The 15,984-nt window shown below is 46.5% G+C and overlaps 1 protein-coding gene across 3 annotated transcripts in view; it reads left to right on the top strand.

The window, feature by feature from the left end:
- Positions 1-661: 661 nt before the first annotated feature.
- PPIL2 (peptidylprolyl isomerase like 2) overlaps positions 662-15,984 on the top strand; it is a 57,163-nt gene continuing 41,840 nt past the window's right edge. For all 3 annotated transcript variants that reach the window (NM_001030653.2, XM_015275237.4, NM_001397854.1), the window contains exons 1-8: positions 662-752; positions 840-889; positions 1,010-1,055; positions 1,676-1,738; positions 1,907-1,958; positions 10,110-10,161; positions 12,340-12,431; positions 12,933-13,022. In NM_001030653.2, coding sequence (NP_001025824.2) covers positions 721-752; positions 840-889; positions 1,010-1,055; positions 1,676-1,738; positions 1,907-1,958; positions 10,110-10,161; positions 12,340-12,431; positions 12,933-13,022 — 477 coding nt within the window. In that variant the 5' untranslated portion in view covers positions 662-720. The remainder of the gene's footprint in view (positions 753-839; positions 890-1,009; positions 1,056-1,675; positions 1,739-1,906; positions 1,959-10,109; positions 10,162-12,339; positions 12,432-12,932; positions 13,023-15,984) is intronic.

Genomic DNA, 15,984 nt, shown 5'->3' with positions numbered 1-15,984 from the left:
GTGCCGAATCGCGAGAACGCGTGCAGGAGTGAACCGCGCTCTCCGGGCGATCCTTCTTCCCCGCGGAGCTCGGACACGCGGCCGGCTGCGGGAAGGGTCGGCGCTGCAGCTCGGGCTGAGCTTCACCCAGCCGCGGCCCCGCTCCTTCTGTGGGACTCCGTAACAGCGGGACGGTGCCGCGCGCCGCCCGCAGTTCGCTTCTGCGGTGGTTTTGTTATTGCCCTCGGCCTCCATCGGCCAGCCGGTTCTGTTCGGAAAGCCGCGCCTGCTTCTGGCAAAGAAGCGAGCGCGCCGTTCCTCCCCGCGCGGCGGGGCGCTGCCGCGTGCCGTTCCCGCCCGATGCCCGCGCGCGCAACGGCTGTCCTCGCGCTCCGGACCCCGTGACGGGCGGCGCCGGGCCGAGAGATGGCCGTGCTCTCTGGTAACGCCGTTTAACGGGGCTTCAGCGTTCCGTTTCGAAAGTAATTAGCTAGGAGAAGATCGGCCCTTTGTCGTTAAGTCTTAAAGGCTCCGTGAAGGACTACGAGAGCCGTCCGCACGTCACGCGCCGCCCGAGGTTTGCCGCTCGCTTTGCTCCCCGCCCCGCACGGCCGCTGTGGTGCCGCCCCGGAACGCCGCGCGCCGCCCGCGTTTCCTGCGGAGCCGTTCGCTGCTGCACCGCACCGGAAGGAGCGCGGCCAAAGGGGGTCCTCACGCAGCTCCGGACGGCGGGACGCGGCCATGGGGAAGCGGCAGCACCAGAAGGACAAAATGTGAGCGGGGCGGGGGCTGAGCGGCGGGGCGGGGGCGGGAAGCGGCGGGGTCGTGCGCTCCGCGTGCTGACAGCGCTGTGCCCTCAGGTACATCACCTGCGCCGAGTACACGCAGTTCTACGGCGGCAAGAAGGCGGGTGAGTGCCCTGCGAGCCCCGGGCCGCACCGCGGGGTGTGTGTGAGGAGGAGGGTGGGGGTGGGGCGTGTGTGACCCGGAACTGCGCGCGTTGATGCCGTGTTTTCTTTCGCACAAACAGACCATCCCCGAGCTAACTTCAGGCGTATATCGTTTGATCACTGCAGGTAAGGCGACACAGCGCGTTATCGTTATCAAGTGACCGATGTTTGTATCTGAACGTTGCCCGGAGCTCAGTGCCCCCCCGAGGAGCTGCATTGGGCCCAGATGGCTGTGGTGCGAAGCGTGCAGATAAAGACTGAAATGATAACAGCGCTTCCCGCATCTGCCGGGACTGCATCCTGTGGCTGAAAGAATGCACGAGTAACACAACAGAGCAGTCATTGCCTGTGTGCCCACCTCACACGTCTGTAGTCAGAGCGTGGATCTCTCCCTGGTCAGAAGGTGGCTGGGTGGCTGTCCCGCAATCTGGGGCTGCCATTAGATAGATTGAAGGGACAGTTATACTATTTTTTAATGCCGACTTCACGTCCTGAAGTGCTGATGGAGCCTGCCGTGCTTAGGGAGCACTGCAGTGTCCGTCCCCATGTCTGAAACCGTTTCAGAGACTTTGTTTATAATATAACTTACATGAAATCAGGGAGCGGGTGTTGCTGACTGCTCAGTGTCTTCACTGGTGTGAGCCTTTCTTTAACATGCAGCTGAATCAGCAAAACGTTGTTAACTTCTATCATCGTCGGGATTTCCAGCTGATTTTGCTAAAAAAAAGTGTCTTTTTTGTTTCTAGTTTGTCTCTGCAGCCGTTTGAATACCCCGTTTGTACACCAGATGGGACAGTCTTTGACATACTGTAAGTTCCTGTCTGTTCTTTGCTCTTCTTGTGTTGCTGAACTGCTTGGTTATAGCTGTGTAACCATCTTTTGACCCAAACAAGTTGGTAGAAATTTGTTGTGCCTGTTTAAAATGACAGAGGTTTCTAATGGTGCTTATCTCATGAATTCCTCCCTTCTGTTTTCAGAAGCATCGTTCCTTGGATAAAGAAGTACGGAACCAATCCAATCACAGGAGAAGTAAGTGATGGTCGTATTCACTGCTGCGTTGGCTTTCTTTATGTTCAATTTCCTATTTAACACATGGAAAAAAAAATACTTCAATGAAAGTAAAAGAAATTGAGCAGTAGTGAAAATATGAGATTTTTGACATCATGATTGCTAAAATGAAAGTACAGGCTTACAAGAAGAGCTCTTCTGCTGCCTTGTAAGCAAATTCTAGTCCATACAGGCAGGGTGCTGCCTGGCTCATCTCTGCCCCTGTGCTGAGCCTTGCAAAGACTTTCCCAGCTGAATATTAGTGCAGATGAATTGGAGTTTAATCTGCACAATTGTTTGAATTATCTTGACACTGTGTCTCAGACAGTTTCTCTGCCTCTGCCATGACAGTTAACTGACCAGGATCTCACACTACGATCAGTGCTGTAGTGTTGTTCGCCTCCTTTTTCTGTGTAAGTCGTACTTACGAAGGGATTGCTTTCTGCATGAAGCTCTAGAGGAACAGTCAGATATGAAATACTGGAAATGTCTCCCTGTTGAAATAATTTTGTCTTCTGATACGTTAAAAGAGAGTAAGTTCTTTTTGAAGACAGGTTTTAAACAGAAATTGTTGCTCATTTACTGAAACTCTTTCCTTGAGCGAGCGCAGTTCCTCCCTTGACCACGAGGCGGCAGCCGTGGCACGGGATCTGGGATTGGTTTATGGTTTGGGCTGTGATTACTTTGAAACATCTTGTGTTTGATTGAAGGTGTCCCCAGCAGACAGATACAAAGAGAGTATAACAGTATTCAGGCAAAATAATTTAGCTTGGGCTTAGCATGTGCCCGTGGATGGGAAGTCTGGAGATGGGCATAGTAGGGTGGGTTTATGACGCCGTGAGGCAGTGGTGGGGGCTGGCCAGGTGCGTGCCTTGTGCTCAGAGCCTGGCTGAGCTGCCCTGGCAGCACATAGTGAGCGTCCTCACCCAGCACTGCTCGCATCTGAATGCAGGCACTGCTGTTTTCTTAATTGTTTGGGTGAGCGAGGGTTGGTAACGTGATGTTTGCCTGAGTGCTTTCAGCCACTCTCAAAACCGATGACTTCTTTATACCCTGAAAATAAAATATTGCAACGAAGCCTGTAATTTTCTAGCTTTGGAAAAGTCGTTCTCCAGTATGTTTTTTAAATGTTTGGTAGCTACTTGTTCTCCCAGGTGCTGGCAGCTGGTTCTACTGAGCTTTATTGTGAGGACATGAAAAGTATTTTCTGTTCAGTCTCAGTCAGTCTCATGAAAATGCGCTGCTGGTCCTGTGGCAGCAGAGGCTTGTTGGGCAGGTGAAGAAGGAGGCTGCCCTTACTGCTGATTGTGTCGTTCCCAGTTTGAAAGCAAACAAACACTTCTCACTGCTCTCAGAAAGCCCTTGGCTGTCTAACCACAGGAAATCCTGCCCAAAAGGATGCAGAAAGTGGAGCAAAGTTGAAACTTCCTTAATCTGGAAGTGTTTTTACCATGTACGTTTTTTGAAGGCACAGATACAGAGGTAGATAGCACTGGTTATTGTTTCTTCACTTGAGAAATGAACACAATGAGGAAGAGGGCTTGAGCATTTCTTGTTGTTTTACAGTATTACGAATAGAGAAACCTCGCTGCATGGGAGGAGTAAGAAATATGTCAGCCCGGATTGAAGGGCACAGTGTTAAAGCACAGCTTAAATTCCCACCGTGGCTCTGCAGTTCAGCGCTGTGTGCTGTTATCACCTTATAGAGCCTGCTGTGTGGGATGGCTGTGTGTGTGTGGGCAGACATCGGGCTGTGCTGGCGGGGGTGGCAAGCACCATGGCCTGAGCAGAGCACGTGTGAGTTCAGGTTTCACGTGACCCCTATGGAATGAATCAATGTTATTGTGGCTTTAAACTCCATCTCATGTGCTAGATGTGGTAATTTACTGTAGATTGAGGTTTTAGTTGTGTTATTCCAGGTGTGTTTCTAGATAATGTGCAGCAGATAATGGATATCTGCGCAGAGGATGTGTGGTCTGGAGGTGACATTTGTGCTGGTGTGGCTCCTGGAGCTATCAGGAAGACAGCAGAGTTCTGTATGCGGCACTTGCAGAGTGCATCTCGAACTTCTGCCACCTCAGCATCGCTGTCCGAGGGCTGCGACGGCCTTTAGTGCATGGCGTATTGCAGCATGAGTCAGATCTTCCTTCAGCTCTTCTTGGAAAGGTTTTTCCCATAACAGAGCAGTGCTCATTCTGAGTGTTTTGGTTCTTTCTATAGATGGACAGCACTGGGAAGAAAGTGTTGCGCGATGCTCAGAGAGCAGGCTGCCCCTACAGCAGGCTTCCGTGGTCAGAGTGCTGAGCTGGGAGGGAAATAGCTTGGCTGGGTGAGATATTTGTCATGACTCAGCAAACTTGAGGTGAATGGCATTTGACCCTTCCATACGTTTGGTTGGTTTTTTCCTCTCAGCTCTGAGCACAGCACCTGAAATTGAAGTAGCGCCTTGCACTGCCTTGCTGGGGATTCGGAAACGGGCAGTCATTGAAGTCATTGAAGTGGAGCAGTGACTGCAGGTCTCATTTGGTTGTAGCATAACCAATACAGAAAGGGGAACTGTAGCTTTAGCTGCACAATTCAAAGTCTGTTTCTTAGTTTCTCTGCTGCACCTCAGTCATATCCCCACTGCATGGCTGCAAACACCAGTTGCCTTTTTTTTTTTTTTTTCCATTTACATAAACTTTTCTCATTTTTCCCTATACGTTTGAAGTGAAGGAAGGGGGCATTTTTCTTGTTTAAGGTTTCCGTTTGGGGTGGGAACACAGCTTTGTGAGTAACAGCTTATTACAGAGCAGAGAACAAAGCTTACAGCAGTAAAACCGAGGCAGGCTTTGTTGTTGCAGCGATTCAGAGGCGGTCTGAGTTGCGGAGCTGAGGCTGCAGCCATCAGTGTGTGATCCTGGAGGGCTGTCTGAGGTCTCCCCTCTCTGGCGATCTGCTCTGCAGGCAGCATTCTCTGCCCTGACCTGCTGTTTGCTTTCCTGCTGCTGAGGGATTCTTCTGATGGCTTTTCATCTGAGAGATCTTCTATCACTTAGGGGCCTGACTGGCTAATTTGTTTTTTATTTATCCAGAACTCTGCTTTTTCCTCTTTGTGTTGACAGTTGTGTACCCAAGGCAGTGGAATGTAGTGCTTCCTTGATGTTGCCTTGCTGAGACTTGTCCTTCCCCGTCGGGTGTTCTTGCCTTCAAGTTCTCTGTACTTCGTATGGTCGCAGTCATCTTCTGCACCTGTTTAATTTTAATTTATCTTCTTTGAACGTGGATAATGGTAATCACACGCAATGAATGCAGGGTGGAAGCTGCTAAGGCGATGGGAGTGCTGTCTGGCATCTTTCTGAAATTCACTTGGTAATACTTTGATTTATTACTGGTGTTGGTTTAAGACAGAAAACTTTTGCTGAGCTGTGAAGGGTGCTGTCAGAACGTGAGGGTTTGTTGTGATCTCTTCCTCACTGGGTTTCAGTGGCCCGTTGGTATCTGTGAGTAGGAGCAGCCACCCCATGCAGCTTTGTTAGGGTGCACTGAGTGCAGCTGATGTACAGCTGTGCTGTACTGTGCTCTGCTGTGCTGTGCTGCCTTGGCCATAGAGATCAACAGCTGTTAGTCAGCAGTCTGAATGAGCTCACATTTGACTCATGACTGTGAATTTTTGAGGCCCCAGGATGGAAGCCTGTCTTGGTGTGATTCCTGCCCAGAGGAGCAGTTGGGGATTTGTGTGTTGTAACTGGTAATGGTCATACACAGCAGGAGGGCCTGGGGTGATGCTGAGGCTGATAACCAGAAAAAAAGACTGCTTTTCTTGCTGGGTTTTCCAAAACTTTCCCTTTCTCCTTTCTTATTGGTGAACATAGGGATAGTTGGTCATTCCTCTCCCAGAGCCATAGCTGTGCTTTACAGTAGTGCCTGCAGCATCACTTTACCTATCTTGAAAGGTGAGTTTATTTTTCAAATCCTGACATCTCTGGACTGATATGCTTCTGAGTGCATTAAGCCCGAGGGTTTAGTCCTACATATGGAACTGCACGTCTTTTTCTCAAGGTAATTTATGTTAATGTGCTCTTTGGTAAAGCAGCGTTAGTGCTGTCTGCGAGCCATGCGTGTTAGCAAGCATACCCTTATGAGTGTATGTGTGGACGAGGCTTTGTTGACCGTGTGGTGTCAGTTTAATTAAGATTGAAATGTGGAAATACAAAGAAGGTGGGTAATGAGGGACCTTTTGTGCCATTTCCGTACCAGTTCAGCTGGGGGCCGAAAGCTGCACACACTTGGTGGGTGTTGTTCACGTGACACATCTCGCATTGGTGCTGCTGAACTGAACATAGAAACCATAGCTTCAACCAGGAGACCGTTCTGTCTTTTTGGCCACTCACCCCAATGTTCCCTTGAAACACTGAACTGCATGAATGACACGTATCTTATTAAACTAGCACTGCTCTTTCCCATTGCATCCCCATAAGGTGTAGACTTGCTGCACATTTCCAGTGCCTTTTGTTATCATTTAATTCATTTACAACATCTAAAATAAGGGAAGGTATACACAGAGTTATTCGAACAATGTTTGAGCATTCAAATAACATTGTAATATTACTTGTAGGCTTTATAGCATGAAAAATGGTGCTTCTTGAAATTGGAAGTTGTGTGCAGTGAATAACAAGTGCAGTCTCTAAAGAACTTCATGCAAAATTCATCTGCTAGTGTGAAGTTAAATTTGGTGCCTGGTAGGCAATGCCGTAGTTCAGTATTACAGTTTGGTTTGGCTCTCTCCTGTATTTGGGGTAACTGATGCTTGTGTGGGTGGGCTGAGAGCCCTCAGTGCGGTGCATTTACAGGAGGCAGCTCTCACGGCGTGTCACAGCTGCCCACGTGTGGTTGGGCAGTCAGATGTGTCCGTTGGCATTGTTCTGCAGTCTGTGTCCCATGGGTCAGAGCCTCATTAACTAAATGAACATGCTGCCTCAGACTGGAGGGATTCAGGGCGTGTAACTGACTGATGCTTGAGGATTGTAGGTTGTATCTTTACGAGAGACACAGCAATGACAAAGGATGATTTGGTTTCAAACAGTCACTGTGCCCCATCCGCAAGCTGCCGCTGTGCCTCGTTAACCTGCGCTCCCTAACGGCCTCTGCCTGGCTATGGACAAAGGCAGCGCCCTTCGCTGTCACTGACAGATGGGGCACTGGGCTGCTGGTGGCCGAAAGTCTCCTGGCAGCAAGGAGAGAACCCATGTGCTTTTCTTAGGGGCTGCTTTGAGCCCTTCCTTGCTGTGGAGCACCTGGCACCGCATGCCATTAAGCACGCCTGCTCTCCCGTGTTCTTGCTTTGGATGCTTTTAGCCATGAATGCACAGCTTTGATCCTTGCTCAGGGGGAGTGATGTGTGCTTGTGGGCTTTCATCTTCGTTATGAATTTAGAATTCTAATTAGATCAAGTGTTTTTTGTAAACATTGCTTTTTCCTTTCCTCACGGGAAGTTGGCAGAAACTGTGTGATAAGTTTGTGGGGGAGCTCAGGTCAGACACAGTTTGGAACTTGAGCTGTACATTCAGTATTTCTGCTCAATATTTCGTGTTTTATTGCCAGTAAGAAATTCATGAAAACAAGCGCTTTAACTGATGGAAGGGCTCACTCCCTGCTGCTATCTCCTTGGGAAGGCTGGTGCCCGTTTGTGGCATGCTGGACATTGCCATGGCAACACACTGACAATGCTTAGAAAGCTTTTCCTTTTTTTGATGGAGAATAAATAACAGCAGATTCACCCACATGCGAGATAAGCATGTTTTCAAATGAAATGAAGAACATGGGGTGGGGTGGAAGGAATAAGATACGGTTTTATACCATGCTCTTTCATAGTTTCCTGTGTAACATCTTTCATAGACATCTCTGTGTTTCTGTGAAAGATCAGCGTGGTTTCCCATGCCAGCCCTGCTGGAAGCGCTGTGCAGGCTGTGCTCTGCTCCAGGCACGCTGTGTGCAGCTGTGCGATGCTGCCGTTGGGTCCCAGCACTGAGCAGCCTTTGTAGGCCAGGGCCGTCCTTTGGAGCGGATCAGAGCCTGGCTTTGCTGTCCTGGTGCTCCAGGGATTTCCTTTGACAAAAGCCTGAATCCCCCTCCTGTCTTTCCATGCATTAGGTGTGCTCATCGACTTCTCTCGGTATCACTGGGCTGTGGCTCTGACTGCATTTTCCACACGTTTTCTCGTGGGCAGCTCTCAGCCCTGTTTGTGCAGCAGGTGGCACAGCCCGGCCCGCTGTTGGTGCTCAGAAGCTCCCCTATGATGTGGGGCTGCTGGGCGGGCAGGGCTGGCACACCGCAGCCATCGCAGCCGTGTCTGCGCAGCGCTTCCTCGTACAGAGCTCTCTTCCCAGGAGAGGCTCCAGGCAGGACGTGTACGTCACATCTTACATGAAAATCACTGTTGTGTTGGTGTTGCTTGATCTACAGCTGACATGTAAGAGCTGGTCTGGGTGAGGAGCAGATGCCAGCACAAGCAGCTGATGCACCATGAGTAACTGCTGTTGAAAATGAACCTTTTTGTATGGCATGGAAAGATGTGACCCAAAATACCACACGGTTCCCCTGGGTATCTAGTGAGAGCCCAAAGGCTTGGCTGCACTTCTGACAGCGCTTTGTATTTTGGCAGGTGAAACAGTGCATTGCAGCTTTTGCTGCCTTTGAAGTCAGTACAGGAGTTCAGGCTCTCTTTTTTGCTAAATTTCTGTCAACATATAAACCTTCAACCACAGTATGCAGTTTCTTAGGAAACTGCTTCCATTTTTGCTTACAGGTGACCTGACCCAGTGAGCAGGGGAGATAAGTGAAGGCCTGCCTTTCAATGATCTCTCTTTTTTTTTTAACCACGGTATTCCTGAAGAACTTTTTGGTAAGGTGATTCCTGTGCTGTCCCGCAGCAGATGGGCGCTGCTTTGTGCTGTTAAGCTGTTTGAGTTGAACGGATCTGTCCAGGCTCACGTTTGTTTTGGTGGCTCTGTTATTTCCCTATTGCTTCTCTGACAACAAAAAGACTGATGAGTAAATGAATAAGGCTCTGCATTCAGTTAGTCATTTCAGACTTGCTGTTGCCTTTGCCCTTTCTTTGTAACCCAGCAGCATGCAGACAGTGCTTTCGTTTTGCTGGTGCTGTGTTTTATGAAAAGCAGTATCACCCAACCTGGCTTCTCTCTTCCTTTCTCCATCTGGTTCCTATTAGCTCTTACTGCACTTCTGGCTAATACGTTAGAGAGACGGTTACCTTTCTGGCAGCCCATCAGCTTCCCAGCGGACAAAAACTGCTTGGAGGAGTGCCTTCCTGCAAGCAGACGAGCCCAGCTGCCATGGTGCGAGCCCAGCAGTAGGAATTCCTGTGGGCACACAGCCCCACTGCCAGGGTTTCACTGGTGTGGTTATCGCTGTTTGCCATCACTACTGCACCGGCAGAGCCAGCCCCACAGCTGGCAGATCTCTGCTCAAATCTGCTTATAAAAGCTGGCTGCGTTATGAAAACCTCCCTGAGCTGCTCAGGTGCCTGCTCTGGGAGAAGAACTGATTGTTTCCTTGAGAAGGTCCTGTGCTTCGTGTGCTTTCAACAGTCCATTTGGCAGCAAAACCACTTCGGGTAGCTGATACAATCGGAGGGCTTTTTTCCCACTGAGGTGCTGGCTCAGAGTGCAGGCTGGCAGCAGGGCTGCTCTGAGTGCTGTGCTGGGTGCTGCCTGCTGGGGGCACACTGCCCCACAGGGGAGACGCAGGGAAAAATTGCAGTTGTCTTAGAAGAGGCAGTGAACCTGATTGCCGAAATAATCCGTTCTGAATCGTCACTTCTGATGGGCAGCAGCAGTGGTTGCCTCTGCTTGTTGTGTCCCTGGTCAGTTCGTGCTAGGGCAGGGCCGTGTCACCTCTCAGGCCGTTGGCTTTGCTGTGTCAGACTACAATGCCATAAATACATGGGCCATATCCCCATTCTGCCGCACTGTGAGCCTTGTTCTTGTGCTGTAACCTACATGCCCAGGGGATTTTTGATCCAGGCAACTTGCAACATAGTGTTTTAATAGCACATCATGTATTAACGCTGACACTGACTTTACCATGTTCAGATTCTGTTGTCATTAATTTTCCTCATGCTTCATTTTTTAGAAACTAGATGCCAAATCCCTTATAAAGCTGAACTTTGCTAAGAACAGTGAAGGTAAGCACATGAACTTTCTGTTCCTGTTGGCTTGTTTCTTAATGAACACCTTAATACATCCTGGGCTGTCTCACTCGTGGTGAGGTGGCACAGCCTGTGCTCTGTCCTGGCTTTCATGCTTTTTGAGTACAATAACTGCTTGCTGCAATCCATGTGTGTACCTTTAAGGCCCCATTTCTGTTTTTCTCTATTCTGGGGAACTCTGAATTATTCAGCAGTTTCTTTGTAACACAGCTACCCCTGCAGTAAGGGAGCGTTTACTTTAAGGAAATTTTCAGAAATGGCTCTTTCTGTATTTTCCCTTTTTTTTTTTTTTTTTTTAATCTTACATATGGTATTATTTGCTGTTCTCTTGGTTTTGAGCAACTTAAAAGGAGTTGGTTTTAAATGAACATGAGGGATTTTGTCACTGGATGCACGTAAGAAAGCAGCCTCCAGCTGCATTTCTGCAGGATTAAAGGTATCCAAGTGCCATCAAAGTGAGGATTCTTGGAACAAGGCAGAAAAGTGGAGCTGAATTTCTCTTTTGCAAGACAGATAATGACCTCTTCAAAATGAGACTGGCAAAGATTAGGTGGGAATAAAATTCTGGAGTGTCTGTTTCCTTATCCTACGGGGGTCCATAGAATACAAGGTCTGTTCCCTGGCTGACGGGTTTCCTCTGTGTTTTGTTCGCTCTGTCTCAAGAGCAGGGGGTTACAAATGGTCAGTGCTAACTGTAGCCTAGGTTCTTGAAAGACATTGTGAAAGTGTGCTTTCCTTGAAGAAGTGCAGTTCATAATACTGGGGTGGAGTGACAGCAGCCATGCACTTGTGGAGTTCTTTTCCATACAGAGGTGAATGCTGTGTCATTAACAAATCGAGGGAAAAAGCAATGAAACAGGGAGACTAAAATGTTACATTTTTGTCTATCAGCAAACCTTTATTTAAATCTTAACGTGATATATCTATAGAATCCTCTCTGTTCATACTTGTACAAGAAAAATGTCTTCAGATATGGCAGTCCCTTCCATTTCACGATCCCTCCTTAGTGGAGTAGCTTTTCTCAGTGTCACCTCAGGCTCTGTGCTTTTGCTAGGATTGGCATTGTGGTGGTCAGTTCTTTTTGCATGATAGAGCAAGACCTCACATTTCATTGGTGTGTTTGTGCACCCCTCAGCTGGGCCATTCCCCGCTGCCTCTACTGGAAGGCCCTTTTTAAACTTTCTCCTTAATGTGTCATTCATTTTCAACTTGGTGACATCAACAGAAATAGTCCTCAGCTGCTGCTTGCTTTTCCATGTTGGAGATCAGTGCCTCCTCTGGCCAACACATTAATCGGTGAATACTCTGCAGGTGCTTCCCTTCCTGTCCCTGCAGGTGCTGTGAGCAATCTCTGTTCTGGCCTCCCTGCTGGTTTTGATTTTCAGATGGTAATTAGGACAAAAAGAACCAACCAGGCCCAACCTATTTCAGCATCTCACCCAAACACTCAGCTCTAGCAAAATGATCAAGTATTAACAACCTCCTTTAATTGCTTCTGCGGAGCTCATCCCGACATTCTTCTTTTTCCTCCTACACTGGCTTCCATCGGTGTGCTCATTATTGACATGCTTAATATTTATGCTGACCCTCCTGAGGGAAATTCACAGCTTACTGAGAGCAGAAGCTGCGTTCCTTATCAAATAACGTGCTCGGATTTAATGGCATTCTGCTTGCCATATCTGAATGCAAAACACTCTCCTCTCAGAAAAGCATAGCAGTCGCTATGAGCTTTCATTGGGTGTGAGCTAAACTTTGCTTCTGGGAACACCACCAAAAGTAGCGTTCTGGGCATGTTAAGGTACAGGCCCATGCTCTCAGCAGAGCTTTAATGACAACAATAACAGTTATAATGTGATACTTCCTTGATACGAAGCATGTTGGACAAACTTGTGTTGGGAGACTAAGGGCAGTAGATTTCAACACTGAACTTTCCTTGCTTGGTTTTTAATTCTCTGGAGTGTCACTTCTCACTTTTTTTTCCTCTCTGGCACTGAAGGCTCAAAGCACAGTTAAAGCACCATTACGTACACTCTGATTTTGCAATTTGTATTAGAAAGAAATGTGAATATCCTTCCCAGAAGTAACAGAAATCAGCTATTTCAAATCAGCTGCAAGGGCTCCATGCTCAATCCACCCTTTTTTCCTCTCCCTCAGGTAAATACCACTGTCCGGTGCTGTTTACTGTATTCACCAATAACTCCCACATTGTGGCCATCAAGACAACGGGAAATGTGTTTGCCTATGAGGTATGTTGGCTGTCACACTTTGTTATTAGTATTTTACACTTCAGAAAGGTGGGTAGGCTTTGTTGTGTTTTACAGCCAAGGAAATGAAGAGCAAGGAGGTGGACTGGCTTCACAAACTGCTGTCTGACTTGTGGTAGCAGCGGGGTAGATGTCAACTCCATGTTAAAGCTGCCTGTCTTCTACCATCTCTATAATACTTATCCTAGAAAAGTCAAAGACTTGGTTTTTTGTGGTACTTCTGTGGTGAACTGGCTAAAATGATATAGACTGAAAAAAATTATTATTATTTTGAAAAACACAAGGAAAACCTCTTGACTTGTGTAGGGATTAAATGGCTTTTCATCTTCAAGCATACAATGAAAACATTGCAGCTGCCATTTGAGAATGAAGTGCAAAATTATTTTATCACTTGCACTTTTTGGGTGGTATCATGTCTTTACTTGTGATGTTTGCACACTGGAATTCATCTTTTAATGCCTGTATCTTTCACCTGGCTGTTAGGCAGTTGAGCAGCTGAACATAAAACCAAAGTGCTACAAGGATCTCTTGACAGATGAGCCCTTCACCCGGCAAGACATTGTGACGCTGCAGGTAAGCTTTTCTCTCCATTATGTGTCTTATAATGCAGGTGGTGATACTGTGCTTTTTCTCAGGAAGTGAAGCATTATGTATATCCTGTACCCGTGCTGTAACACTAAATGAACAGAGAAGCATTTTTCTGTATTTGTGTCTTGAGAGAGGGGGGCAGAAGGGGAACTGCTCTGTTGTTGTTGTTATCCAGATGAGCCATAAAGATACCATATAACATAAAGGCTGATGCACCTCTACAATGATTTTTATGTGCCTTGTAGGTAAGTAGAGTGCTGAACTTATAAAGCAAAAAAAAGTGGATGGTGCACAAAAAATGTCAAGGATGCAATGTAAAAATATGAACTTTGACAAATGCATTTGCAGTTGCTTCTATTTCACTGAATACAAGATGTATGTAATCAGAAGTTTTAATGATACACCTACACTTATATTTCTTGTTCTGTTTTTCTCTAAATGTTACCTGCAAAAGTGCTGTGATACAATTGATACACTGGGAGAGGTGTCCAGAATCATCCCCAGCTCTTGGAGAGCTAACACCATGTTGGGAAGTTTGTGTGTGTAAGACGTTAAGGTTGAAGTTGGCTGTCTTTATTCTTCTGGGGGTACCTAAGGCAGTCAGAGGCTTGGAAGAGCATTTCTTACAGACTGTTTTCTAAATGTACAGTAGATTAAGCAGCAAACCACAAGAGTTTGAATGCTTCCTTCGGAATGCTTGGGTTTTTTTTGAGTGGATTCTTATGTTTTTCTTTCACTACTTTTTTCACAAGGGTTATCACCAGATAACTGCCACTAACCACAAGTAAAGCATTCTAATTCCAATAGAAAGATGTTTTTCATTTATGTGTAAATGTAAATGAAATGTATCCCTTCTTCCCTGCTCCCCAAAGTTGAGTACCATTTTTATAAATATTTCTCCCTCTGGTCCTCTGGACTTATGACATCAGGCTAGTGCAACAAAGTAAAATGTTTTTAACCCAAGGAATGCAGAAAATGTAGCTGGTTTCGTATTGAGAGCTTCCTGCAGCATGTTGGATGCAACTTGAATGTAACTGCCTGATTGCTAATGGATAAATATTTCTTTGCATCAGGACAGAAGACTGAATGACTTTGAGCAAATAATTGAAATATCTAGTCATCTGAAAATACTTTGATATGTTTTGTAGGTTCAGAATGGGATGTATACATAACGTGTGTATGTAAGAGTATAGGTACAAGGAGTCCTATGACGTGCATAGCTTCCATTTTTCATAAAAGCCACATATCCTGTAGTCTCCTAAATTTCAAAATGCAATAACTGACAAAAAATTTATGTTGTCTGTGTGTATTTTTAATTAATATTTTTCATCTCCATTCTGTTCTTAACATGTTGGATTTCTTTCTTGCTTGGGGTTGCACGTCCATGAGCAGCTTCCAGCCTCATGGAGGTCACTGCCATGTGTTCCTGTGTCTCTCCCACGTTCAGTTAGGACAGTGTTCTTAGTGCATAAGTAGATCGGTTCATCTTGAGTAAGCTGCTCATTACAGATTGCTGTTAACTGTACTCCTGTGGCGTACAATCTTGTGGCATATTCTTCCCAAATAAGATCGGAAAAAGCAAATCTGTGCTCATTTTTGAGATTGGACTGGAAGAGATTTTGCCCATTTTCCACTGGTCATACTGCATGACACCTGCTGCCAACTTGTAGCCATACCTAGATTTTTCTTATTCTACTCAAACGCCACCCAAAGCCAACTTGATTAGCTGGGGGCAGAACACAGCCTGGAATGGCATGGCACCTGGGTGTTAAAAGTATTGCTGTGTACTTGGTGTAAGAACCTGTTGTGGTTTTCTTCATGTAAATTGTTAAAAGACAAACCAGTGTCTCCTTCCTAAATTCTCTCGCTGTCAGCAGTGTGTGCAGTGTGCTGGCTTTGCCCTGCCAAGCTCTGCCACCTGTGGCTTTGGTTCTTGGCCGGAGTTTGTGACTGCAATCTGTTGTGTTTCAGTTTGTAGCTTCAGAGCTCTGTCCCAAATCCCGCTTCTCTTAAAAAAAAAAAAAAAAAGAAAAAAAAAAAAAAGAAAAAAACACCTTTCAATTCTTTGAAATTTACTGTTCTGTTTTCCCATTGCCTCCTGCTAGTTGAGTGCTGTGGTGTCTCAGGGCGCTGGGATTGGGAGTGAGTGGGTAGCACTGACCCAGCTGTTTGTCCGAAAGATAAATATAAAGAAAGTTGCTATAAAAACATCCTTTGCTTTGCAAACAACAGCTGAATAGGACTGTCTGTAATAGCTCTGTTTGTCAACAGAAAATGATGTTTCAGAGTCTGACTCAGTGTCCCAGGAAGCAGGTGAGGTACCTGTGCTGGGGAGTACAGTAGGTGATGGGTGGAAAATCTGAGTAATGTATGATCACAGATTGTGCCATCACGTTTTTCCTTATTGATGCAGAAAGGGCAAAGCTGCAGCTGCTATCAGAATTGTGTGTGACCTCAGAGTTGACCTCTGTCTCCTGATGTATGCAATTAAAAAAAATAATCACTGCTCTTTTCGGGAGAGAGATAATTGCATAAAATTCTTTTTGTTCCATTCTCAGTGCTAACTGCTGTTCAAACAGCAATCACAGCCCTTCCCTGCTGCCTTTTATGGTGAGCACCACCTCGGCTCGACTCTCATTTTTAGTGACAGTTATTTGTGTCCTTTTGCTTTTTAGTTTACTTGTTTAAAATGACAAATTATTTTAAATCTGGAACTGAAAAAAAAAAAAAAAAAAACCCCCCAAAGCAACAGCACTTCTCTAATGGTACCTCTCTAATGGTACCAGCACTGCCCTGGGTCTGTGTCACACTTCTTGTTGTGAGCAAGTCCGCAGTGCTTCCTGCGCTGACATGAACAGAGCTTGCCTTGCTCCCTGCTGAAATGCAGAGGTCCTGGCGCATCGCACAGCAGCTTTTCATCAACCTCTGCAATGTTTTCCAGCCACTC

Source organism: Gallus gallus, chromosome 15 (genome assembly GCF_016699485.2).
Source record: "Gallus gallus isolate bGalGal1 chromosome 15, bGalGal1.mat.broiler.GRCg7b, whole genome shotgun sequence".
Classification (NCBI taxonomy): domain Eukaryota; kingdom Metazoa; phylum Chordata; class Aves; order Galliformes; family Phasianidae; genus Gallus; species Gallus gallus.
Note: the sequence above shows the minus strand (reverse complement) of the source record. Positions and strands in the feature narration are given on the sequence as shown.